The sequence below is a fragment of the Symphodus melops genome (genome assembly GCF_947650265.1).
Source record: "Symphodus melops genome assembly, chromosome: 5".
Lineage (NCBI taxonomy): Eukaryota > Metazoa > Chordata > Actinopteri > Labriformes > Labridae > Symphodus > Symphodus melops.
In genome coordinates, this window is record NC_136695.1 from 14,263,492 (window position 1) to 14,290,326 (window position 26,835).

Below are 26,835 nucleotides of genomic sequence, written 5' to 3' on the forward strand. Positions count from 1 at the left end.
GTGAAGATTTCAAATAAGCTTGTCTCAGTTTTCGGCCTCTTCATGCATTATATATTATGTATATATTTTATTTGTGTAAACATCTTTTATTATTCAATGACATCAATACATACATTAAAAAAGGCCTGAAGCTGATAAATAGAATTCATTTCCAACTTTAAATGCATATTGATTAGATCCACAGCATCAAAAATGAAAACAGGAAAACTGAGTGGACATTTCAATCGTGCAACATTGTACTCTTAAAAAGTCACTCTGCAAGGCAGAATGAAATGTCCTCCAAAAGATCGCCCATTAGCCAACATGCCATGTTTGTCACACATGAATACCTCATCACTCCTCATGTCTCCTCAGTGACAGCAGCACCAACTTGAACTCAAACAGCTCATACTGTAGAAAACAAAAGTGTAATTTTTTTTAGGTAGGTATTTATTCTGACTTCAAATTGTTTTTTGACTTTGTAAATTATTATCAAGTTGCACTCTAGTGACATAAGTTGAATTTATTTACATTTTACTTTTTGTTGTGTTAAAAGCATAGTCTGTAAATATTCATAGACGAAGCCTGAGTGATGACAGGCTGAGAGCTGGAGCTGAGGCGGGTTTTAAGCCTCATGACGAACCATGACGTCGCAGCCCCGTCTTCTTGCCTATGAGAAACAAGCCAGGGAAGAAAGGGGCTGTCGCATGAAAGATCTGGAGGAAAATATGACAGCTGAGCTTTCACAACTCAGATCTGAGGTAGAAAAGCAAAAGAGTGCAAATAAAAGTCTGGAGGCAGCAGTTCATCGTCTTCAGCACAACAAAGAGACTCTGAAAAAACAGATGAAGATGCTCATTGCTTAGGTTGCCCAACTTAATTCAGACCAAACAGACGTCCAAAAGTCCAACAGAGAGATTGAACATTTCAAAGCTGTAGCGCATGACCTTGAATGCTGCTTTGAGGCAGAAGTCCGCTATCAAGATGAGCTACATCAAAGAGTGGCTGAAATTGAGAATCTGACAAACAAAAGTCAAATGGAGCACAAAAACCTGCTGTCAGATTGTAATGACCTGCAAGAAAGTGAGAGCTTTCTGCACAAGCAGAACAAGAAAATCAGCAGAGAATTGGCCCTGCTCAAATGCGAGTCCGAGAAAAAAACAGGCACAGTTTGATGAAATAATTGAGCTACAGGAAAGAGAGAAAATCCTGAATGAGAAGAACAAGAGCCTCACTGAAGATGTGGCCCATCTACACTCTGCTAGAGAGAAATACCAGGAGGAGATCCAGAGTCTGAAGACAGACGTTTTTCAACTTCAGTGTAAACTCAGAGTCTCAAGAACTCAAAAGGGATAGAGATGAGTTAGCAGTGAAGCTGAGACATGCTGAATCTACGATTAAGAGAAACCACAACGAGTACGAAAATGTAAAAGTCACCTAATCATCAGCAGAAGGAAGAATTTTTGCGCCAGCAGAATGAGAGTTTGGCAAATGAGCTGGTCCGACTGGAGAAGCACAAAAAAGAGAATACGGATCTGAAGGCAACGATACGCAGTCTTCATCACCAGCTGAAGGAGGCTCGGCTTGTTGACTGGGATCAAAATGAGACGACAGAAAAGCAAAACAATGTAATTACATCTTTGCAAGTGTCAGAGAAGGCTGGCACTGAGAATTTCAAAGAAGAATTTAAACTATAAACGAAGAACAAATAGGGAGAACCTTGGCAGTGATGATGATGACGATGCTGGCAAGCTTTCACACTTTCATGAAGCACTTCTCAGACAACGACAGGGCACCTTTACCCATTGATGAGTGCCATGCAATAGAGGAACATGTCTCTGAAGAGGAGGGTTCAGCAGCTGAGACTCAGACAAGAAGAAGTTGCTGTCCTCGAGCAAAGTCAGTACTTAAGTCTGAAAATGCAAAATGGGCTTATTATATATACATTTAAAAAATGATGTCAGACCTTCTGTTGGATTTTATGGGTGCAAGAGGATGTTTTGTTGCTCATGACATGGTTAACATACATGCATGTCGGAGAAAAGAATCTTAAAAAGTGGCGCAAAGAGACATCAAAGTTTGATGGTATGCTGTGGTCACGCCCTTTAACAAAATAATGTGTGGAGCACAATGGGAGATCTTCAACATGTCTAGAACATGAGTTTACGATGATCTACGCCGTCGGGCAAAAGTTTGTTCAAGTAGGTAACCTGTGAAATGCAAATTTGAACCATTTTTTGGTAAGTTTTTGTTCACGTTCAGGCACTCAAAAATGGCGGTGAAGTCCCAGAAGAACAATAACACTCCTTCGGGATACAATAGGGTCCTTCACACTGTTAGTGCTTCGGGCCCTAATTAAAGAGCAAGGCCAGGTGGGAGGGTCTGGCACACTTGGGTTCTGGCCGGTGTTCATGCACTGGTCCTTCATCCAGCTCAAGAGGGAGAGGGGGTCCTGTGACCGAGGGCTTGGTGGTGGTCAGGGGGCTGACTGGTCTTGTGTGGGCGGAGTAAGCTCTGCTGGGGGCAAGCTCAGCATGTCGTGCAGATTTGTGTGTTAAATGAACTGGGACTGAAAATGTTTTGTTGAATTTATGAATACTGAAGGGATCCTAATAATGGAATTTATTTGATGTAGTTTGGTTTTTCCAACTGTCAAATAGTTTTGCTTGCTTGTTTTCTTTGGACTGTGGTTTTGTTTGTCAAATAAAAAAAAAAAAGTAATTTCACTCTTGAATTTGTGGTGATATTGTACCATCTAGTGGAAAAATAGGGGATTACTTTCCATACTTCAAGTCATTATGCATTTACCTTTATATAAGATAGATGTGTGTGTGTATATATATATATATATATAAAAAATTCAAAATGTTATGCGCATTAACAAAATAATGCACACAATGGATTATTTAGCATCAAACACACACATAATCAGTATTAAGACAAACACATCTTAGATTTTTTATATCAATGTATTAATGTTTTATTCTAATTACAATAAACAGAATATATCAGTCCCTTATTTGTACAAAAATACCTGAAAAGGTTACAATTTAGTTTTATAAGCCATTCAACTATTTACAGATGAAGCAAAGCACATTTTGAATACAGGAGCTCTCTCTTACAAAAAAGACAACAGTTTTCTTTTTGCATTCCCTGAAATACATAATAGTTTATATTCTTCTATATATAGATATACTTTTTTACTTTCTTGCATTGTGATAATTACCGAAAATGCACAGGAGTTAAGATGATACACATTTATCCATGTTATCCTTTGAATTGCCCCCCGGGGACAAATACAGTTTTTTTAATCGAACTGAATGTTTGAAGGATTGGGCCAAACTTATTTTTCAGAAAACATGAGCATTTAAGTACCTTTTGCCACACTCATTAGGAGTGTCACTTTTTGAATTGTACACAAGGAAAGGCTTGCAAGTTGTTGTTTTTTTGTTTTGTTTTTTTGTTTGGAGTATGAACAATTTCCCCTCAACAGTAGCTTTCTGCCATTTGATCTGCATGTTATGTCTGCTTTGTGCAGGGGATAAGGAGTCGTCACAGGCAGCATCTATTGTTCAGTGTGAGAGGAGATTGGAAACAACTGATCAAACAAATGTCAGCTAAGGCAGACTAGTTAAAAATATGTTCATATTCAGGTAATCTAAAGTCTATGGTGTTAAATTCCTTTCTTTGAACAGAACTGGATCTACTCAGTTTGCTGCAAGGATATAATTGTTGGTACATGAGAACAAATCCCAAAATAATGCACCTAAAATATTAACGAGTCACCTATACATAAATCATAGAGATCTGATAATCCAGTAGTTTTTAAACAAGCTCCCAGTTGACCCTGAGCAATGTAGTTACATTCTTTTCTGCTAGTTTGAAATCCTATCTACATTTTCATTGTTTTTCTTTTAAACAGTTGAAACTGACGTCTGCCTTGTGAATGTCAGAACCAAGAGCTGGCACGCTCATCTCAAAAACTCCTCAAAGGCAATCGGTGTGAACTCAAAGAAGACACTACAAGCAAAAAATGTCAGCACTCACACTGAAGTGTTCCACTTTTGATGATAAAGACAAACATTCAGACAAGCTGAAGGAAAATGAAGATCAAGAGCGAAAGACCGTCGACTGACAACAAATACTTGTTTCCTTTAGCTGCTGTTAATCTATAACAAATGAAATACTTAATCGAGAGTGCTGGCATTGTTTGCTATTTTTTTTTTATTGAAGAACCTTTAAACCCTGGACCTTCACTTGCTGACTACAACTTTCCTTCACAGTAGTCAGACATGTGATATTGTGAGTGAGAGTTTGACCGTCGAACTGGTTATCTCAGTAAAACCTCAGGGGACCTATGATTAAATGTGGAAAACAGAGAGCTTTGACCATACAGTAACGTATCTTTAACTTAAATGAACCTAGAAAATAATCTGTGTTATTATTAACTAGATTCATCATAATTACTTACAATTGATAGAATCCCTGCCTATTAACTGCATTAAGACTTCACATCCCTGTCCATCGCAGTTTGAAGGGTTAGGAGGGCCGGGGTGTTTAGTGTCTAACAGGTTTTGATTACAAATGAATACTTTGAGGTCAAGGGCTTTTTCCTCCTTCTAAAAGTCTGTAAGTGTCTTTACCCGAGGCACAACGTTAAAACAATGAATTTTGAGAGAGAGAGGAGGCCAACTCAAGACAGCTTCCAAAAGCGTTTTCTTTTCTTTACTTCCATTGATATTTAATACTATTTTAAGTAATCATTAATTAGGGATCAGAAAACTTGAGTGTTGGACTTCTTATTTTATTTACTTGAGGAATCTAAGAGAAATAAGACCAGTAATGGGTGGCGTTAAAAATAACCCATTCCTTGCTTTGGGAAACTTTGTTCTCAATTTAAAAACATTCCCCTCGTCATTGGAATGACATTGTTCACACCCAAGAGACTTTGTAACACGTTTTGATGTAGACAAGAATTGGTTTTAGATAAAACTCACAAAAGGGAAACAAAACTCATCAAAAGATGCCATGACAGTAATAATTTTTAAAATAATCAATAAATTCATGACAAAAGAAAACAGAACAGCGCTGAGATAAAAAAAAAAATCTAAAAATTTCAAGTAATCAGTCACATCCAGATAAATAAATAAATTTTGCTGCAACAATACTTTAAAAAAAAAGATTAAGTCATTGAATGCATCTCAGATAAATAAAGGTGACCACTATGCACAGAAAGTCAATACGGTGCTGCTATTCTGCATCTCAGATGTTCAATAAACCTTAAGACAACCTGTTTTATTTATGGTAAATACAAATCTGTCTGTCTGCAGGGTGCTGACCCAGCCAGATCCACTGCTTTGACTAAATAAAATGTTGAAGTGGGGCGTTTTGAGCATTGTGGTGACAAAAAGAGGAGATAAATTGTTAATAGTGAGAATTTCTTGGGAAGGTGATGGTGAACAGAGTTGACATTACGTTATAGGTGGCTTAAAAAAAAAAAAAAATATATATATATATAATTAGAAACATATTGGCATTCAAGTTAATGTATGTTCACCCAGAATTTGAGATGTGTTTTGCTGTTTTACCCATTCTGCCTGACATGATCAAGAGGCGATAAAAAGTATCCTCATCTATTTAAAATCTATTTGATACAGGCTCCTTTCACTGTTGCTAATTTTAAGAATTCCATCAAAGACTTGGCCAAAAAAAACAAAGTGAGATCCATTCTGTTATGTCTGACCTTGGCTGGCAAACAAGGAAAACAATCGATCTGTACTGAAAAAGCACAGTGTAAAACCTAAGCTAGGTGTATCCTGTGCTCTCCTTACACTAATTCTGTAACTCTTTATGTCCTCAGTTTCCAGTTTGGTGATCTCATTTCAAGTTAATCAAGTTTTTTTTTTTCTGTTCACATTCATGCTAATTTCAAAAATGCGGATTCAAACTACCAACATGGGTCTGAAGTCTGAGATAAAAAAAAACAAACGATTTTGTTTTGCTGCCCCACCTGATGAGTGAATTTAAACTTTATGATCCTCTTACAAACTTCTTCCTCACTCAACAGCATCGACCTTCAAAGAGACAGTAGACCTGCATTCATACAGAGATGGCCTGCAGGGGGCAGTGCATGGGATACCATGTATTAACAAGAACTTGCAGGTAATAAAAGGCAGCATTATAAGGAATGTAATGCATAATATTTACTACCATTATGGAGTTAGGATACTAAACCATGTTCTTAACCACATTTACTTTATGTTGGACAGCTTCTTCAATACTTCTTACAGGCAAAACAGGGAGCTTTACTTAAAATGTGAAAAGTGAGAAAAGAGTCCAGAAGCAGGAAACCTTTAGTTTCAAATGATTTACTGTGAATAGAAAAACACCTGAAGAAAATAATAGTGGTTATCCTTCCCTATACTGTTCAGAGGAGGATCCATTTAAAGACTGTTGCTCTCTTTTTTCCTACTTTACTTTTCAGAACACGTTTCTTCTTGCCTTTCCTCGCACTAAACTTCTGCATATGACTCGATTTGCTGATTTCTCCTTAAAAAAGTGTCCTGGTTTCTCAACATATTTGTCTTTGTAGCTTAAATTTTTAGCTGAACCACTTGTGATTTCACCCTGATAAGCATCATTGTTTGGATTATTCTTATTTCTTTTGTGGAGGTTGCATTTAAAAGACTCTAAAGAACTAGAGCATGCACTATAAATAACAAGCACAGCATGACCTTGTCGTAGCTTATGTGAATAATGGAGGGATGCAAGTTTCCTGAATGCATGAAAAAAACAGAGAAACATATCAAAGCCTGTGGGATCAGAGGTGAGTAAATAAAACTCTATGAGAGTTGAAAATGCAGATTTTAGACGACCTATATTCTTCAAAATACTTTGTATCAATATTTCCAGACAGCAACACTCTTTCTGGTGCCTCTAAATCCCATCCAAGTTGAATTTTAACATGTCCTTGCATGCTTGTGACACTAGAGGGTGCTGGCACCATCTCAGAGTTCATTGATGTGGCGACTTAGAAGTCATGCACCGTCAAAGGCCGCTCCAAGTTCAATGAGTGCAAAACTTAAGAGACAATCAATTCTCTGTCAACAGTTTCATCTTCGTGAACGTGTGATGAAGCTTGATAAGACTAATGTTTGTTCTCAGAGAGCAGAGTGGTCCACACAAAGCTTGTCCTGCTGATTGTCCAGTTTAAGGGAAGTATAGTCGAAACCTCGACGGTCACTGTCTCCGAGCTTATTGGTGACTGTGGGTAGCAGGATTGTGGAAGATTTCGCAACTTTTTTTTTTTTTGACACAAACGGCAGTGTTCGTTTCCTTTATCTTCTCTCATTTTGACGGAGGAACCTTGAGAGCAAGTTGTGCATCCAACAAGTCAGCAGTCTCCGGTGGACTCACGACAATAAAAAAAAAAAAAAAACGACAACGAAGAAACATCAGTCATTCACCAGCTTCTTAACGATAAAATCAATATGAGATTCTTTTTGTTTTGCTTGTTTTAGGCAGAGTCAGGTCAAGTGATGGGACTTATGGGGACTGATGATTGCATGATGTCATAAGGCCACGACGGTACACGGGTGTTTAAGTTTACAAGGCAGCACTCCTCTGTTGAGCTGGTAGAACTCCACCAGCTGGATCAGGTCGGTAAATTTGGTGGCGCCGTCGTCAAGGCTGAAGAAGATTTGGCCGTCCTCTTCACACTGTCAGAGACAAAAGGGTCCGGGCAGGAGAGAGCAGAATAGAAGGGACAGAGTGAACAAGATTAAGAGATGGTTTTAAAGCTTAGGTTTGTCAGTAACAGGTCACATCCAAAAAGTCCCATTCCTTCTAAACCCTTATTATTTCAGAAACATTTAACTACAACATTTGATTTCGTTAAATACTATTTGTTCACTAAATACACAAGAAAATATAAGATAACTAACAAAGTCATACCGGTAATATCTGGAAATGTTTGATTTTCTGGTGATGGCACAGCGTGAGCACAAACGCCTTGGGGTTACTCTGACTGACTCTCAGTAGAAACAGCCTTTGCAACGGGAGAAAAGAGAAATCAAAGAGTGAGAAACACTCTTGAAAAAACACATGAAAAAAATCACAAATTCATGCATGTCTTTGGGTTTTAATTAATATAAAGCAAACAGAAAAACTGCATGTATTGACGGCGTTTGAACTCCAGCTCCCTTACCCATCTACTTGTCCCTGCTGGTGGATGATGCGATGGGATTCTTCTCTAGTTATCCTGCCATGGAACCACAACTGAGCTATGTGGATAACTGCAGAGAAAAGACACAGAATAGCTGTAAAATATCTGCAATTTAAGAGTCGCGTTAAATATTTCAAGTGTGATTTATTCTTTTATGGAAAGAATTCAAGAACACGCAACGTACCTGAGTTTAATGAGGAGTGGTGTAGCGGACTGTGGGAGCCTAGTACGTTCATTCGTTGACTCCTCTTCTGAGAGAGAGGCCACAAACAGACAAAAAAAATCAGGGATTAGTTCATGATCAGTTACTATTCAGCATTGGTACGTCTATTTACTATTAATAGAGGTTAAACTTTACGTTCTAAACTAAAATGACAACCAGAGACAGATCTAAATAAATGGTTCCATATGTAGTGAGCCTTTGAGGTCGGCTCTGAGTATTGTTGGCAGAGACGAATATAAAATCTGAGGCTGTCTTACCCTCCACGCGTGTCCCTCCTCCATGGCAGCACTCTGAGCTTCTACAGGGTTGTCAATCACTCGGCCTATCCTGCCTGAGAAATCCATCGCCACCAGGGAGTTTTCTGATACACTACGCTAGGGGGAGACAGAGACACATGAGACTTGAGACAGGACGATGCACACAAAGCATTAACACAACAGACCAGGCAGCAAGCTACGTCCAGTGATACATGGTATCCGTTATTGTTAGTGAATTTCTTCACAACGAGTGCAAAACACGAGTTTGAAAATCCTCTTCTTAAGGAGTTTGCTTACCACAGGTGCTGAGAAGTGTGAAAGTAAGTTTTTCCTTTGTTGAGGAATCTTATAATTCTGGTACAATACAATCCCGTACTGTAAAGAAACAAGGAACACACAGTCTATCAGACATGGTCGAAACATTTTTATCACACATTTTCCAAACGAGTTTTGATCTTGTTTAAATTCAAAAACAAATAAAAACAAGAGGTATTTCAAATTAAGATAGTCATGCTGTTACCTTAAAGAGTCTGAAGGCTGTCATCCAACACGTCCTGCCCTGTTCATCCTCTGCACACAGAATCCTCAGCTCCTTCATCTCCCCTCGACCTTTATTAGGCTGTAAACAGACAGATAATTGTCATCAGCTCGACCTGCTCTAATAGTATCACCACAATCACTGCTGGTTATGAATGACCTGAAAGCATACAGGCACAAATTTAGCGACTTTAACTTAAACCTTAACTAAATATTGACATTCAAGGTAAAGAGATTTACATACACTGATATTTGACGTGATAACACAGAGCCTGCACGCACACCTGCGCAGGATGTTAATCATTTCACAGCTCGTAATGCTTCAGTGTAAATCAGTTTCATCCTGCTGTTGTCGTCTGAGCCTCACCTTGATACAGAACTCGTAGTCTGTGGGGGCACTGTGCTGCTTTTTGCCTGTGATGACGGTGAAGATGTTGCTGTCTTCAAGGTCTGCTAGTAACTGTAGATGTCTGGGCTCCTGCAGACAGAAATAATTAATGAGTCACCACATCACAGGGAGGCACAGCCTGGAGATATACTGACAGAGACAACCATGGATAAAAGGACGATTCTTTGAAGGTAATTGTGTTTAATCTGGAATATTTACTGTGTTATTACTGTTACTTTTTATAGTGCTATGCATATAAAATGTCACTAATATAAACCCTTTGCCCTTGGAGATGAAAGGCTGTGCTGACGTTACCTTTGAGGTTCCTTTTGTAGAGCAGTAGAGTCCTGAGCGCCGCAGAAACATGTAAACCTTCTTCCATGACTTCCTCCCCACCTCCTTCACATACAGATAACCCTGAACCTCTGGGCAGCTGCTGGTGGTTAAGAAGTTCTGAAAGATGGTAAAAAAAATAAAATAAAGACACAAAATAGGGGCTCAGACCATACAAGTTTGGATGATTCATTCTACAATGTCCTCCAAAAGAAACTTCGGCATCAGCAGTGCAACGCTGGATCACAGCGGAGGCCAGTCAGCTCTGTGTCAGCGTCACAGCCCAATACCAAAGGCTGCAGCAGAAACCATCTGTATAAACAGCGCAAAGCAGGGGGCGATTCTATTTTGTCAAGAGGGCAGTGTCATGTGGGATTCTCACATCAGTGACTGACATCAAGACTGACAGCTTATCGAATAAGGGACAGCTTGACTTCCAGCACACAGGAGGTAAGGACCAAAAAATGGGAGGCATTGTGCGAGCGTCTACACTACAGTAGACTTCAGTATATTCATCATTTATGCATACTTTGAGTCAGGCCTATAATGATTTTAGAAAATATATACATATTTTCTATTCTGAACTTGTGTATTTGTAATTAAAAAATGCCTATTTTAGATGTTTTTTTTATTGTAGAGGACAGTGGATAGAGCTACAAAAATCCTTAAATAAATAAATATACAACCCATAAATAAACAAAAAGGATAGAAAAACTAACGTTTTATGACTTTATGTGATGTCATAGGCCTGCCAAGACAAATACATTACCTATATTGAATGAACATGCAGAATATTCCTACTGAGAACCCTTAAAGCCTCAGTTGTCATGAATGTTTCTAATCTATTTTGAGTTTGTGGTTTCCATGTTTCACAAAAAGATCGCACCATGAAGTGGCAGGTTGAGCTAATGGAGCTGATTTGGAATTTGTGGCTTGCGGCTGGAAGGTAAACTGTTCCAGAGGACTCTTCAATATTTAAAGCACATGTTTCCCAGTGTTTTGGAAACATAGTACAGTGGGCCTCACGCATGAGCTTTCTCTGACATCTGCAGAGTCACGCTCACGAGCAGCAATCATGCAAAAAAAACTCTCTCTCTCTCTCTCTTTTTTTTAAGGCACTCCAGCTTGCTGATTTGGGCTGACAAAAGTATCTTGCACAATGGCAAACAATGTAGAAACACCTGGTAGAGCTCAAGTCTGAAAGCGTCTTGGATGTTGACAGAAATGCCGACAAAGCTGTTGTGTTAAGAGTAAATCAAACACCGGGGATTCCAGACACATCCCCTTTCATATATCGATTCCTTTATATGGAGAAGAACATCTACGTGACGAGCGGAAGAGTTAAAAGCTTTCTGTTGGTGCCGAGCATGAAGGGAATGATTCCAGTGGTGGCTCTGCCTCTGACAGCTCTACTAGAAAAGAGAAAACCCTCCATTAAGACCAAAGCTCTGCAAAATCCCAAGACTTTTTCTTTCCTTTGCATGTCTTTTGTGAAATTTGGGTGTGTGGTAGCATGACACAGGTGTGCAAATGTGTACTATGCAAACACCCGCTAGGCGAGTGAGGGACTGCGTGTTCTATTTCTGACTGCCTAATTCCATCCGTTGTGAGTGTCGGGCCTGCGGTACGTGTGCCGAGACAGTCATGTGTCAACAGGGGATCAACAGTAGTTATTACTGCAGGCTCTGACGAGACACACTGTCTCAGGGTCAGAGGTGAGCTATGTCAGCTTGATTGTACACTATGTGGCGGCTGCTGACTCCGAAGTAAGCTGAGCTGCGTGCGTGTCAGGAAGCAGAGTGAATGAGAGACACACAGAGAGGAACGTGTGCGTACGTGTGTTGTACGTACCTGAAGGAGCTGAGATGGTGGAATAGAACGACTGGTTTCCTGGCACCATGCGACCATCTGCTCCGGGAAAAACGTCTGGTGAAAAAGAGTCAGACAGGCAAAAAAGATCAGCAACTGAAAGGAATTTATGAATAAGCGACTTCATGTAAAACTCATCAGGAGTCATCTGTCACAGTATTTTACCAGAACATGCATAAAAGAAAAAAGAAGAAGCAGAAAGTAAAAAAACATAGGCAAGATGGCCGGACCGGTCTCCGTGAAGTTGTAAAATCTTCACAGATTATTATTATTATTTTTTTTTGCTTTTCTTTGCTACAAAGGAGAAAAGCCATACACTTAGTTTTTTCACCTTTGTATGGCAACAATGAAGTCTTTCTGATATTAATATTCATGCTACTTTTGTTTTTGAAGACATATCCTAAATCATTTAAGCACACTTACTGTATCTTAAAGAGGATGTTTTACTTTTACAAAACCAACGCAAGCTGTTGCCACAGGTGCATTTTTTGAACATGTTAAATTCTGACATATTTCAATGAGAAGATGCCAGGAGTGACATGTTATGTTAAGAAAAGCAATTACCAGGGGGTTTCTGAAGAATTCATATTTGGCATAGTTCTTCCTGAAGAGAAATCTGCTGTCGCTGTTCATAGAGGCCTGGACCTGAACCACCAGCTCGTGGTCTTCTAGACACCGCTCTGAAGGGACGAGGGTGGAAAGAGGAATAAAAACAAGGTTAGTATAGTTCGGTCATGTCATTAGAAAAACACTTTGATACAACATCTTCTTTCAAAAGAGTGAATGTAAATGTTCATTTGTATATTGTATAGCCTTTAGATGACAGTCACAACATTGTTCTTACTTAATCACAAAAAGACAAATAAAATGTAAATATCTGTGCAGATTTATTTCCAGGGAAAAATAATCTTTTTTGCTTTTTTATGATTTATCTACCAGGATAAAAGCTGCAAGCTCTGATTCTTAATGTTATTTTTATTCACTTGGTATATTTAAAAATAATCACGCCTGGAGATATAAACTTCCCCTTTTGGCTATCAGGGTTTAATAAACTAAATTATTGCTTCTATTGCACCTGTTCAGTGGTTAAATTCTCAGTAAGACCGAAGCGTTCTTTTTCCAGCCAAAGCCAAATATTCTGTGATCTCCATGTGAACTAGTGTTTGTTAGGAGGTCTTGCTGATTCAAATTCTGTCATTGTGATGCTGAAAACGCTCATGACTCAGTCAATTCCAACAGCATTACAACTTCTCCCAGTCATGCCTTTAATGAAAGACTTCCTTTCCCCCTACGGATTTAATTAAAATGGTGTAACTTGTTGAACCCCTGCAATAAAACTGGGATGTCTTTTTTGAACTTCAGAGACACTTTACAGCTCTATATCACATCATTATCACATTTCATGTTTCCCTCTCTACATCCTTTTCCTGCCCTCTCTCAGGTCTCCTGTGCTGTCACGATTTGTCTTTTTTTCCCCCACTTTTGTCGCCTGTCTCATGACTCACTTATGTTCGTGACAGTGACTCACCCTGAAAACACTACCTCGCTGTCCCACAGATGTTAACCTTTATTGGGTGACAAGTAGAGGTCAGAGTCACTTATCTCAAAGGGCCAATTTACTCCATTCAGCAGCATAAAAGAGTGGGCAGTGTTAGATGGGAATAGACCGCTCTTTTCGAATGAAACATTGCTGGATTCACTCCTAAACTATTCCTGTCCACCACTAACCACATGTGCACACATGAAAAATTATGGCACATGCATGTGCTAGGCAGACGTACAGCGAGCACACTTACACATTTAAGTATCCATTTCATTTCAAAGGAATGTATTACAAACACATTTCAGGGCTTAGTCAACATAAAGTAAGCACACAACTTGATTAGGGGAAGAAATTAAAAATAACAAAAAACAAAAACAATGTTATAGCTGTTACAAACAGTTCCAATGTCAATGTCTGCTTTGTTATATTAGTTTGCTCTATTTTGTGTTAAAACATATGAAATGATCTTATTTAGTAACACATACCATCAAAAGAATTTAATGCTGACATTTTGCTAGCTATGAATAATTCTTCAGTCTGCACTGTTGTTTGCTTTTGTGTAGCAATAGTAAATTATGTTGCTGTGCAGACTACTCATTGAAGAAAAGATACAGTGGATTTTGTTTTTAAAGGCCAAGTAATTATGGCATCGTTTAATCAACCACTGCATTTCAAAATGCCTGATAGAGTATCAGATTCTGGGCTACATAAAATGCCTTTCAGAGTTTTAAAAAAAGAAGACTGGTATCTTAGCTACTGAAATGAATGGATCAAACACACTGAATACAGTGCTATGCAAAAATACGAAGAGAGACAGCCAATGCTACTACATGGAATTTGACCAGAAATGTATTTAAACACAATGTTTTTCAACCTTTTTAACACCAATTAACAAGAAGTTTATAATATTTTGTGAGAGTCAAAATTCCACATGAGCAGACAGACAGAAAGTGTCAGACAGGTTGTGGTTCTGCAGTAAAACATGCATCACCCTTCAGTTTGAACAGTGAGCATGCTGATGACATTTACAGTAGCTCCTGAACATAAAATACGATCAGTACTTCTTTCAGAGTTTTTTTTTTTTTAATGGAAGCAAACAGGTGAGTCAGAAAAGAAGGCAGGTTATAATAGAGCCGAGTGAATGCCAGCCAAGAATGATGTCATCTACAAGAAGCCGGGCAAACTGTGTTTGGCAGCATTGTGCTGGCAGCTCTGACGAGAAGTGTAATCAGATCACGAGGGATGATGAAATATTAGGTTAGAACTTAGGGAGAGGTACTTTAAATAGCACAATATATCTTATATCCATTTCCTCACATGACTGTATGGCAGGGTGTGAGGTTTGTATACTAAATTTGACAAAACATAAATATACACTGGAACAAGATGTCGGATTAAATACAAGTAAAAATTAAACGTTTTAACACATTTTTTGCTCACTCTTTCGCCTCTTTCTACAGCATGTCTCACTTCCAGGCTTTAGAGCTTTACATAAAACAACACCCCCCCTTCTCTCCCACATCTGTTAAACTATACAGACGCGAGTACAGAGCACAGGCTCAACGTGTCTCCATAAGTGCTTTATAATCACCCTTTCCTCAGAGGGGAGGTTGGTTTTTTTACATTCAGCTGGCCTCGGCTCTCCCAACTTACTGTTATGCTGCCAAGTGTAACACAAAATCAGCAAAACTCATTCACTTCTTTAAACACTTCTGTACACCCCCCCCCACCCCTTAGTGAAACACGAAAATATCCCATCTCTTTCAGTGTATTTTTAAAACTTGTATACACGTCACATTTGCTGTTATCTGAGGAACTCATGTAGTGTGTTGTTTTGGGGAGACCATGCAGTTTGCATTATCTTTTATCTGATCCTCTCTTGTACAAGCGACAAGACGTATCTCTGTGACAAAAAATGACTCTACGTATATGTTATGGACCCATCGATGAAACCGTGCCACTCAACACGAAGTGAAACTTAGCTAGAGGAAATGAAAGCATCGACTCTTTGAGTCTATGAGCACTCAATCACTCTGTGGGAATCCTAATTAGTTATTAAACATAAGTTATAGAATGAGCTCATCTTCATGCAGATGGTCTTGTTCTGTAGAGGCATCAGTAAATTAAAAGTGATTTATTACCACTAAACATACCAATAGAATCGAGTGCTTATCTTCCTGTATTATACTTAAATGTCTGTCTGTTGCATCAAGGGCTCTGCTCTCATGAAAGGTAGGCTTTGATAATCGTCACGTAAACCTCTCTTCAGTGTCATCGATGGGACCATGTTGATAACATCAAAGCATTTTGAGAGGAGTCCAGGTTAGTTCTCCTTATCTATAACCTTTATCCCCTTTACTTCTCTGCTCCACATAGAGCACTTCCTTTAATCCACTATTGGTGAAATCTGAAAGAAACAAAACATCAAAGAAGCTCATGACGCAGAATAATCTGGAGCAGATCTGTCGTGGATACTTGTGTTTTCGTCTATCTTGAGTCAAAGACAGACCTGTTTGAAAGCGGTATGCTGACCTTGAACGAACAGGTTCGTGTTAAAAATAGCAGCCAAGGATGCTAGAAACCATATGATCCCCTCTGTTGATATCATTATCCTTTGCATAAACCAGAAACTTTTCTCTCAATCTCCAACACTAAATTAAGTTAGTCTGTAAGAAAGGCTTCAGGACTGTAACGTCTATCAATAACTGCCTTCATTCTTTGAAGTAGATTCTGCTGGTTTCCTAAGAGGTCGGACAAGTTGTTTTAAGTTTGGTCCACCAACAGGACAGTCACCAGTTCAAGTCAACAGATCATTTTATTTATCCAAACACAACAGTTATTAGCCTCAAATTTGGAAAAAATCTACCTTATAAACCATCCCGGTACTCAGTTCAAATCATAAATCTCGTTATTGAGATAGAAAATCATCAGCCAGTCACGACTAAAGAAGGTTTGACCTCAGGCTTTGTCCATATACCGTCTATTTCTGTCGCTTTCTGCTTGCACACATGCTAATCAGCAAGTCTAACCTGTGTGTTTTCCAATAACAAGAAGCTTAATGTCTGCCTCATTTTTTCATGAGATAACATAACCCTGCATTGTCTGCATAATTTCTGCATGGCTACAGTAGGTTTCTCACACAGTGACTGTGTTATACATGATTAGATCACTGGATATTGAAGCCCTGTGCGTGCGTATGTTGTATAGCATGCACATCCACTCATGCTTGAACACATGCCTGCATGAGAATATGCGCCTGAACTGTCTGTCCCTGTATGTGTGCACGCATGCAAGCATGTGAAAAGCACCTGTGTGTGCCAGTGATTGTGTTGGATTTCTCAGCCCACCCCAACATAAGACAGTTTCTGTGTGAGAAAGTGTTTTCATCTGTGCATTTTTGTGAATGTAAACAATAATTCTGGACCGCAGAGCACTGCCCCTTACCTAGCCCGAGCAGCGTGTGGTGTTCAACAAGCGCCCAACTGTTGTCGTCGACACAATGGCTTTTATAAACCAGGAGCTGGCACAGGTCTCTGGCGGTCATGTCGGCTGGGATCTCCACGACTTTACACATGCCGTCTTCACTGAAGATCTTCACAATCTATGAAGGGGAAGAAAAAAAATACATGAGTACATATTATATCACAGAGATTATATTGAGGTAGGTTCTTTTTTTTTTTTTTTTTTTTTTAAAGAACACCATCTGTGAAATTAATGAATCAAACAAAAGGTTGGAATGGAATCATTTTTTCTTATTTTAGAAAATTCAGCCTATTAGGTGCAGGAAGATGGCAATTTCCTTCAAACACTACCTTAGCATTTAACATACAGTGCCTTGTACACTACACAATACACTGGCCTGTAATTACAGCACACAATAGAAAAGAACAGGCGTTGAAGGCTATGTAGCAATTGCGGTTTTAGAAATCACAGACGAGCATTTCTTATAGCACATATTGTTGGTATAACATAGACAGAAATAATACTGTTGAGTAAAAACAAACGCCTGCTGCTTTGAACATAAAGCAGGACTGCTTATAGCAAACGGCTATATACTATACTATATAAGTGGAGCTGAGGGGGAAGTAAGCGTGGTGTTTCCAATTAAAGCTTATCATGAAAATGCATGCATGTTTGCTAGGAGGAGACACGAGGACTATGTATGCTTTAAGATTTTGTTTTTTATAAAACTTGTGTTGTTGAAAACGAGTCAGTCATAATACAACATTTGTGTCCATATATAGTTTAGTTCCAACTAAGCCAGGTATATATATACCTGCACACATCTGAGCAACAAACAATCAAAATTATTAAATTATTAGTGGAACTTCTCTATAGCAACAGTGCATTCGGCTTTGCGTGGGTTAAACTCCACTTTACAGTCCCATATAAAGTTTTTAGTTTAGTTTCAAGATTTAAAATGAAAGCGAGAGAGAGAGAGAGAGAGAGAGAGTGAGAGAGGGGAAAAGAATGATGTAAAAAAAAAAAATTAATATGAAGAAACAATGAATGACATCAGAGAACAAGCACTCAAATGCTTCCTATATAAATGTACACCTCGGGAAAGCAGTGGGAAGTATTTACTTATTTATTCCCACCCTTTCTCCATTAATGCATACCTTTTCTATGAATGTATATATGTGTAAGAGACGTCCATTAACATTTGTATAGCTCAACTGAACAACGAATTAAATCCAGGACAAGTAGCTGCCATCGCGTTTGTTGCCAATACTCCTACATTTACTTCCTCTAAGAGTCGACGGGTTGGCTTCTCAAAAAGAAACCCTACAGCCACATTCAGAGGAAACGCATCAAATGGCCCACAGAGAGAGCTCGAGCAGCCTTCTGAACCTGCAGAGGAATCCAGCCTTGTTAGCCTACACACAGGAATCCAGCCTGTTAAGCCTACACATGTCATGTGTATACACACTTCCCACATAATGTAGCATGACAAAGAAGAATTCTGTTCGCTCTCCTCGAGCAGATATGTAGCTCATAGCATCCCAGTTTGCACAAAGGAGGCCTCGAATCAATCAAAGCCAGTGACGTATTTGACTCCTTTTTTTTTTTTACGTTATGGCTGTGCTCACATCTTGAAAAAGACAAAGTGTCTTCAGCCTTAAAGGTATTTACACAGTCACTTTCTCGCAACTGGTTGAGCACAGCAGCACTTTAAAGAGGAATGGTCTGAAAATGTAAAGAGAGAGGATGCAGAGACACAACAAGGAGAGGTAAGAGACAGAAAAGAGAGCAATGGTCTTACCTCCACGGCCCGCAATAGGCAGCAGTCCGGGGAACACGAAGGCATTTTTTGGAGTGAGCCTGGCTCCCGGTATGCGCACACACACAGACACACACCAAACACTCACACACAGTCACTAAGACAGGAAACCTCGCTCTTCTGTCTCCTCCAGAAACACAGAGACAAATTTGAATGCCGACAGTTAACAGATGCAGTTGTGCTACCTGTCATATAGCCTGCAGATAAGTCCTTCAGTCTGTGCAGGCTGCCAGCTCTCTGTCTGCCTTTTAAAAAAAAGAAAACTATCTGTGTAAACTAAAGACGGTGTCTGCTCAGCTCACAGGACAGACACACTGAGACAGCCAGTGTTCAGATGGCAGCAGGTAGAGTACAGTGCTTCCAGTGCCGGCTGAGTCTGACAACTCTCTTTCTGTCTCTTACTCCCTCCCTCTCCCTCTCTCTCTTTTTCTCTCTCTCCCCCTCACAAAGGGTTATAGCCTCAGCCACAGGCTCCGAGGCACACTGAATCAAACCACACGCTCACCAACCAATCATAAGGCTGCAGCAGGCTGATGTAATCATTCCCACACAGACCCAGGCTCACGCACACACACGCACGCTCGCACACACAGACACACCGAGAGGCACACACAGTCCAGTAGACACACAGACGCACAGTCATGCACAGACACAGCCAACTTTTTTTTTTTTTTTTAGACCTCTTTGCAAGCTTTAGTATCTTTTCAGAGCAGGTATCATTTGAGACTGGTGTTGGTTCCAGAGAGGAGGAGGAAGAAGAGGAGGGGGATAAACACGAAAGGATACAGGAAGGAGTGAAAAAGTTTGTCTTTGCCGCTTTTTTTTTTTGCCTACTTAAAGCGTTCACACTAAAGTGTTCTAGTGAGGGCTTGTCTCGGCTTCTCTTTTCCTCTCACTCCCTTCTTCCTGCTTTGCTCCTTTCCTTTCCTCCCTCCTCCTCCTCTCCCTCCCTCGCTCCCTGTGGCTTAACTTTGAACTCCCCAGTCAGATCTATCTGCCTCTCACAGCAGTAACAAGACTCATTACAGAGCAAATGAAATGAAACAAACCTGGAGCAGCACTTGAGCACTGCGACCTTCTCCTCCTCCTACTCCCCTGGTGGCTAGCTTCTTGCCAACATTCTTTTCTCCAAAGAACAAAAAAAAAAAAATTGAGACTTTTGCACACATATGCACGCACAGACTCAGCCCCCCCCCCACCCCCACTCCGATATTTAATACGGCATCAGGCAGACAAAAGCCTTGACACACCCTGTCTGGGAGAGGTGACAACAGCTTTACGTTGTCCGTCACGCAACTTTTTCTTGAACAATCTACTCTGCCAAGAAAATGTAATGTGTGTGTGGGTTTGAGTGTTAGTACAAGTGAGTTTGAGGCGTGTGTGTGTGTGTGTGTGTGTGTGTGTGTGGTGGGGGGGAGGGGGGGGGGGTGTTACCCAGGAATAAGCACAGTTCCTGAACATGCAGGAGGAAACGATGGTAAAACTGGTAGCCGTCAAAGAGATATGTCTTAATTTACTGGAGCGGGAAACTTTGGAGAGGAAGAGGGGAAGTCTGTGGCTGGGGGAGGGGAGAGAGGGAAGTGTGTGTGGATCTATGTGTTTGGCAGCACATGCACAGCATAGGCACATAGGCACGTATGTGGGTGTGTGCGAGGGGGATAGAGAGAAACAGGAGACAGACAGACGTGAGAAGTGAAAAGGAGTGTGTGTGGGGGGGGGGGGGGGGGGGGGGGGCGAGAGAGCGAGAGAGAGAGAGATAGAGAGAGAGAGAGGCTGTCTGGTGACACACTGCAACAGAATGTGCACTATGAATGCTTCCTACTGTTAACTACATATCTAGCCAACACAGCTGTCTCTCTCTCCCACCCACCCCCGCCTCCTCACATAGACCAGTACACACACCCTCGTCTACGTCACAATAAGTCCGCCAGAGGGGAAAGCCCCAAGGAGGCTGCACACATCAGAGGTGATGCAATGCCATTTTTTGAACTCAGTAATTATTAAAGTTACCAAACCTGTTAACCACATCCTTTATGACACAGACTCAGTCAAGGGCTGGAGAGATAGGATCTCATTTGTTGCAACAGTTCGGACAAATATGAGTACTGTCATGTTTGCATTTGCTGACTTTGTGAGTCAACAAACCCAGTGTTCCTTGACCTGGCGTTGAAACTGAAGGGTGAAAAAGCAAACACAAACACACTCCAACCTGATAACTGCAGGACTATCCTTACCTTTAGGTTAGGTGTTTGTCTTGCGACTACAACATGTTTAAGTCTTGTTAACAATTCAAATGTCAAGCTCCTAATCTTAAAGGTTAGTTAACCTCAGGTGTAAAACACATTACTAACCTAATTCGATGACACGTAATTCTGTGATGACCAAAATGAACCGTATTTAGCTAGTCAGATGTCATTTCTAGATTTGGAAAAGATGCACAGTATTAAAAAATAAGAATAGAAAACTATGAATATAACATCAAAATATGAGGGAAATAATCCCTACACTATGTTTCCACGTCAAATTCAGGCTAAATACATGTGCAGTAATCCAGCTCAGATGTTGATGTTTATATACAGTATGGGCGACACACTGTGAAAATAAAATCCAAATGTGACGGAAGTTTCATTTGAGATGAACTTAAAACATCAAGTTTCTTCGGGGATCGACTTAACGCAAACCAAAGAAAACAGGTTTGTGAGAGCCACAGGTGACTTTAACAGTCCTCATGTGTTGTAGGTTATAGGCTGTCGAAACATCAAACAAATAAAATTAACAAATTAAGCGTGGGGTGAGGAAATCTTTCACTATTGGAATATTATTCAAGTGCCATGTGAGGGGAAGGAACGAGATAGCAGGTAGAACTGACAGCGAGGTGACACATTTCAACTGACCTACTCTACTTCCTCGTCGTCTTAAAGGAGAAGACATACGGGCAAAAGATATGTCATGGAAAAGAGAAAGAAAGACGTGAAGGAGGGGAGAATGAAAGCATTTATGAAAGAGATGACTTATAAAAAAAGAGAAAATGAAAGTATAAAAGGACAAATTAAAAGCCAGCAAGAAAAGACAGGAAAAAAAGTGACTCAAGTATGTGAGTATGAAGCAAGTCAGAAGAAAATGAAGGGAAGACAGAAAAAGGGACATTTTCCGAAAGATGTAATTGTATCTTCTTTGCTTTTAACCGTGTCCTCATTTCAATGGAGGATCAGAACAGAGCAGGGCCTCTCAACCTCTGTGATGACTCAGGTCTGATAACTTCCTTGTGATGTAATCCCCCAGGGAGCGACTGAGAGCTTTAGGCAACACACACACACCCGCGCACGCACGCACGCACACGCACGGTTCAACAGAAACTAGATGGGGCTCAATGAGACAAAGAGAAAGTAAACTGCGCTGTGTGTGAATGTGCTTTGTGCAAACTCAAGTATGTACACAAGCGTGTGTGTGCACGCCCAGCAACTCACACACATCCATCTCTGTGAGAATTGGCTGCTGCTCTATTTATAGTTCCACTGGTATTACGTACATATTGCATGCCATTACATCAGATAGGAGTTACTGTCGGAGATTACCATCCTAAAAGACTATTAGCCATTAGTCATACAGGCCCACGCACACTTAATGATCCATTACATGCAGGCATTTGAAGCTGTTCAAAAAGGGAGACAACCCGGATAAGGACAGGACAGAGGACAGAACAGTCAGTGATGATAAAATTATCTTAAAAAAAATATATCATAAATTGCTAATCACGTTTATTTAAAACAAAACATGTGCCAGACAGTGTCTAGTCATGTCACATACATGTCACTGATGAGCATGAACGTCAGGGACTTCCTGTCCGGGACCGTGCCTTGAGGCCACCACAGCCCTTAAAGGACCTCTAACATTCAAGACATCAGCATCCTATTGTTTAAACTATTTGGTACAAGACAACATTTGGGGCAACGACAAGAAAGTAAGGTGAATATAGTAGGACCCAACTAATCCAGGGTGCACAATTAAATAAGGATTTTGAGAAAGTCAGAATCTAAATAAGGAATTTATTTGATGTTAATAACAATATATTGTAATATTACTTCTTGAGTAAAACCTGACATTATAAGCAAGCAGTTAGAGGAGGTTACAGGCAACAGTTTCCCTGGAGAAATGAGTTGTGCCAGGAGAGGAAAATCTACATTTCAAGATATCGTGATCGGATTTTAAGATTTTAGATAACTTCCTCTTCACAAACAATGTAGTATTGTCTAAGCTTCACAGATTTATTGTACAGGGATTTACTTGTCTTCTCTATCGGTAGGTACAAGGCCCCGGCTTATAGCAGGTCATCAGTCTTGCCAAAACAAACCCCTCAACTGTCCGCATTTAGCTTTATCTGCTCCGTCGCTGCCCTACAAAAACCTCTTTACGTCTTGCCAAAAAAGAACTGTGGCCATTGATAAGCTGATTTAGCTCACACGACCCACCCCAGCTTCATATTCCGAGTAACAAATGCCCTCTATAAAGCCCCTCCAACCGTAATGTAGGGCTGTGTGTGGTCTCGGCTGCCCCCTGGAAGTTGGCATCCGGATGATGAGATGGACACACACAAAAAAAATGAATGGGTCTTGGACAATTGGCTGTACCCGCTCAGCGCCCGTTGTCAGCAGAGGTGGGAGGTGCGAGCCAAGAAAACTCTGCTGACTCATGAGGAAGGGATGGTGAACTGTCCCCTTGTCATCCAATTACTGGGTCAAATTAAGACCCAAGACATAAAGGCCTATCTGGGCTCAGTGAAGCAAAGGATGGCAGAAAAGGATTCGGTGGGCAGGGGGATGGTATAGAGAGAAAGGTGGGCGGGTAAAGACGCCCAGTGAACACCAACAATACAGAGTCATGTACAGTGGAGGGCTGCCATCCCTGCCCCTGCGCACCCATGCATTAGACCGTACACTGTATATTGTGTAGTTAGTTAGCCCACAGAGCCTGCTCTGTCTGTGAGGGATAATGGAACCCCAACACCCACTCAGGATCACAAAGTTGAAGGTCGGAAATGTTCTTGGCCGGAGCAGGGTCAAATTTAATTAGCAAAGAAGGTCCTGCAGTACATGTTTAGATTAGATTCTTTTATACAACGACAGTGTCACCACATAAAAGAGGAAGGATAAGGATCCTCAAGGTAGAGAGGATGTTGAATGTCTGTTTTAAGTTAAATAGATAATTACAAGTTGCAATTTCATAGCCTAGTGGTTATACTAGTTTTACAGTTGTGGATTATATTCCACCAAGTTACTTTTGATGCATGGTGCGATCCCTCTGTCTGGGGCACTTGATACAGCCTATTGGTTAAGTTTTGTGCTCCGTGCACAAATTCTATTGTCCTCAAAGCGGGCACTCTGGGTTCAATTCCAACCCACGGCTCTTGATGCAAATCATTCTGCATTCTCTTATCCCTTATTCTGGCTTGATCCACTCTCCTCCTCTTCATTAAAAGGCATAAAGCTCCTGAAAAATATTAGTAAAAAAAAATCCCTATAGTTGCTGTCTACTGTCATTAAAACACAGAGAACCATTAAAGCCCTTTATACAGCCTATTGGATCGTCCATTTTCTAAACTTACAGTTAGGAAGGCAATAATTCTATATTTCTGTTGATCGCTACTTCTTTTTCTTCTTCATTTTTTTATTTGCCCCAAATAGGAAACATATCTATGTTCTCTAAAAATGCCTACACACACAGACAGAGCATTTCTTACAGGAAACCTTGGCTGGGTTAAGATGATGCCAGTAGTCTCTCCAGTATTTACTGTCACTTCCTGCTGAGACTGACCCCGCATGGAGCCAAATATTTTACCAACAGGAGTAAAAGTGGGGGCGGATGCTTAATTGTGCACTGGGGGCTGATTGCCAGGAAACCCCAGGCAGCAAATGTCCTTTCAGACCAGTGCTGATTTCGAGCCATTGTCCAATTACAGCAGGAGGGCAAAAGGAGGGGGCAGGGGGAAATGTGATTGGACAAACAATTGGTGATGTCACTGACATGATTTTAGATATATTCTGGAAATGTTCCACTGTTTGTACGACGAACATCAAGTATAAAAAGGTTTGCTGAAGTACATTAATGGTATGATTCTCGGGATGTCTGTTAATGAAACTTCAATGAATACTGTATATCAATAACCAGCAAAAAGAAAAATAATCCAACTTAAAGGAAGACAGCAGAGAGGCATCTAAAGGTCCACGTGTACCGAAGGTATAAAAAAAAAAAAAAAATCAGTTGACCAGCATTACAAGCAACTGCAAACAGTCATTTCCTGTTCAGAGGGATCACAGTATGTCCCATAGCTCTGTACAAACTGTCCCATAACACAGAGTTTTCTCTGGAGGTGCCAAGATCACAGTGTCTCTCTCTCTCTCTGCCTGCCTCACTCTTTTTCTCTCTCTCCCCTGACACAGATGCCAAAGCCAGCTCTTTGAGTCCAGTTGCTTGTGTGTCTCAATGTTCCTGTGAAGGAGCTTGAAAGCGTTGAAATACACTCTGTGTTACAACAAAATTGAAGATTAAGGCCAAATTTGTAAAATTATTTGTTTCCCTTCATGTGGCTGTTCATGTCTATATTTCCTCTTGAAATAAAAGAGGCCTGTCTATCATGCTTCATTAGGCTTTGTATTCATCTGGTATACAGCACATAGGAAGAAAGAAAAAGACAACACTTTGTGTGACTTAATCTTGTACCGTAAGCTGTCCCTTTAACATGATGTCAAATAAAAGTTATTTGATGGATCAGTGACATTAATAATGCAGAAGTTCATAAGGGAATATAAGGTATTCACAGAGGATAGGCGATCATAAAATACTGACATTCATGCCAAAAAAGCAATACCAGTAAAAAAAACAAAAAACACTTTTACTCAATAATGAATTAAGTCATGGCCATTTAAGCAGCTTCTCAATCTCTAATTTCTCCCTTTCTTCTCCTACATATCCCACTTTCTACCCTCCTTTTCTGCCTTTCACAGCAGCAGCTTCAGAAATCTGAGCTGTCCTACTTTCCCTGAGAGAGAGACAGAGAGAGAGAGAGAGAGAGAGAGAGAGAGAGAGAGAGAGAGAGAGAGAGAGAGAGAGAGAGAGAGAGAGAGAGACAGACAGAGAGCAGGAGATGCAGTCTCCATGACCTACATGAGTCCAGAAGCTCAGTTCAGTTTAGCCAGATGAAATGCCTACAGGCAGCAACACATTGCTCTCTCTGTAAAACACATGCACATACAAACCCAGAAGCATGCGTATAACCTTGTAATTAGGCATTTATGGCTACGCAAATTTGTCAGAATAAATTCAATCATCAGCTAAGTACAATTGTTTTTACATCAATACATTTGTTACAGAGTCAGTCGTCTGCTCAAGGTAGACGGCTGCCCAAGCAGCCACATTTGAAACTCTAAATTATAGAGACAGATACAGAGACAGTGCAGAGAGAAAACAGTATCAGGGATTCCCATTAGCTCGAGGAGTAATGGGATCCTGCTCTATTAGCAGGGTGAAAGTTGTGGCTTCTAATCTTACACCGTCTGCCTTCTGGGACAAAGAATGGAGGATGGACCATTAAAAGGTGCATCATCTACAGAGCCAGGGTGGTCCTCCTGTCAGGTCCCCATAGAAAGGCCTTTATTTAGCAATGCTTAATACAGCAAAAGAAACGCTTTTTATATGACTTAAGGCAAGTAGTTTACCCCAGTAAAATGATTTAAAATGCTCCAGGAAAGTTCTCCTTGTTAATGCATCATCAACATTTTACAGTAAAGACATAATTTAAGAAGGTAAAGTACAACCCATGTACACTCATATTAACTAACTGTACTTTACAACATGCCTTTGATGCTTTATTGATTGTCATAATGTTTTATGAAGCCCTTTTAGCAATCCACCGTCTGTCCGCTTTAAGAAGTTCTGTATACCTGAGTATCTGCACAAATTCACTTTTTACACAGCTTGTTTTACTGTATGCCAATAGAAGAGTTTATAGCGGACTATGTCAGAATAGTTGTCTTTGGATAATGTTACTGTCTTACAGAAACATGTTAGGAAAAAAAAACCTCAACTCAAAACAAAAACACTTTTGTTTACTTTACTGCATTATGACTACAGCTGCATTTCAAGATTTTACATGTGTCACTGATGGCTTTTTTGATGGCTCATTACATGCAATTTTCTGCCACAGT

General features: G+C 40.2%; 1 protein-coding gene across 3 annotated transcripts in view; it reads right to left on the minus strand.

Annotated features, from left to right (window-relative positions):
- Positions 1-4,762: 4,762 nt before the first annotated feature.
- The window catches only part of LOC306823952 (growth factor receptor-bound protein 10-like), a 64,243-nt gene continuing 42,170 nt past the window's right edge, over positions 4,763-26,835 (minus strand). For 2 of the 3 annotated variants that reach the window (XM_079343898.1, XM_079343899.1), the window contains exons 6-17: positions 16,798-16,954; positions 12,375-12,490; positions 11,793-11,867; positions 9,924-10,061; positions 9,588-9,698; positions 9,204-9,302; positions 8,981-9,058; positions 8,684-8,800; positions 8,388-8,454; positions 8,186-8,273; positions 7,933-8,026; positions 4,763-7,697 (exon numbers count right to left, since the gene is read on the minus strand). In XM_079343898.1, the coding sequence (XP_079200024.1) occupies positions 7,551-7,697; positions 7,933-8,026; positions 8,186-8,273; positions 8,388-8,454; positions 8,684-8,800; positions 8,981-9,058; positions 9,204-9,302; positions 9,588-9,698; positions 9,924-10,061; positions 11,793-11,867; positions 12,375-12,490; positions 16,798-16,954 (1,287 nt within the window). In that variant the 3' untranslated portion in view covers positions 4,763-7,550. The remainder of the gene's footprint in view (positions 7,698-7,932; positions 8,027-8,185; positions 8,274-8,387; positions 8,455-8,683; positions 8,801-8,980; positions 9,059-9,203; positions 9,303-9,587; positions 9,699-9,923; positions 10,062-11,792; positions 11,868-12,374; positions 12,491-16,797; positions 16,955-26,835) is intronic. The other variant, XM_079343900.1, reaches the window with a different exon arrangement.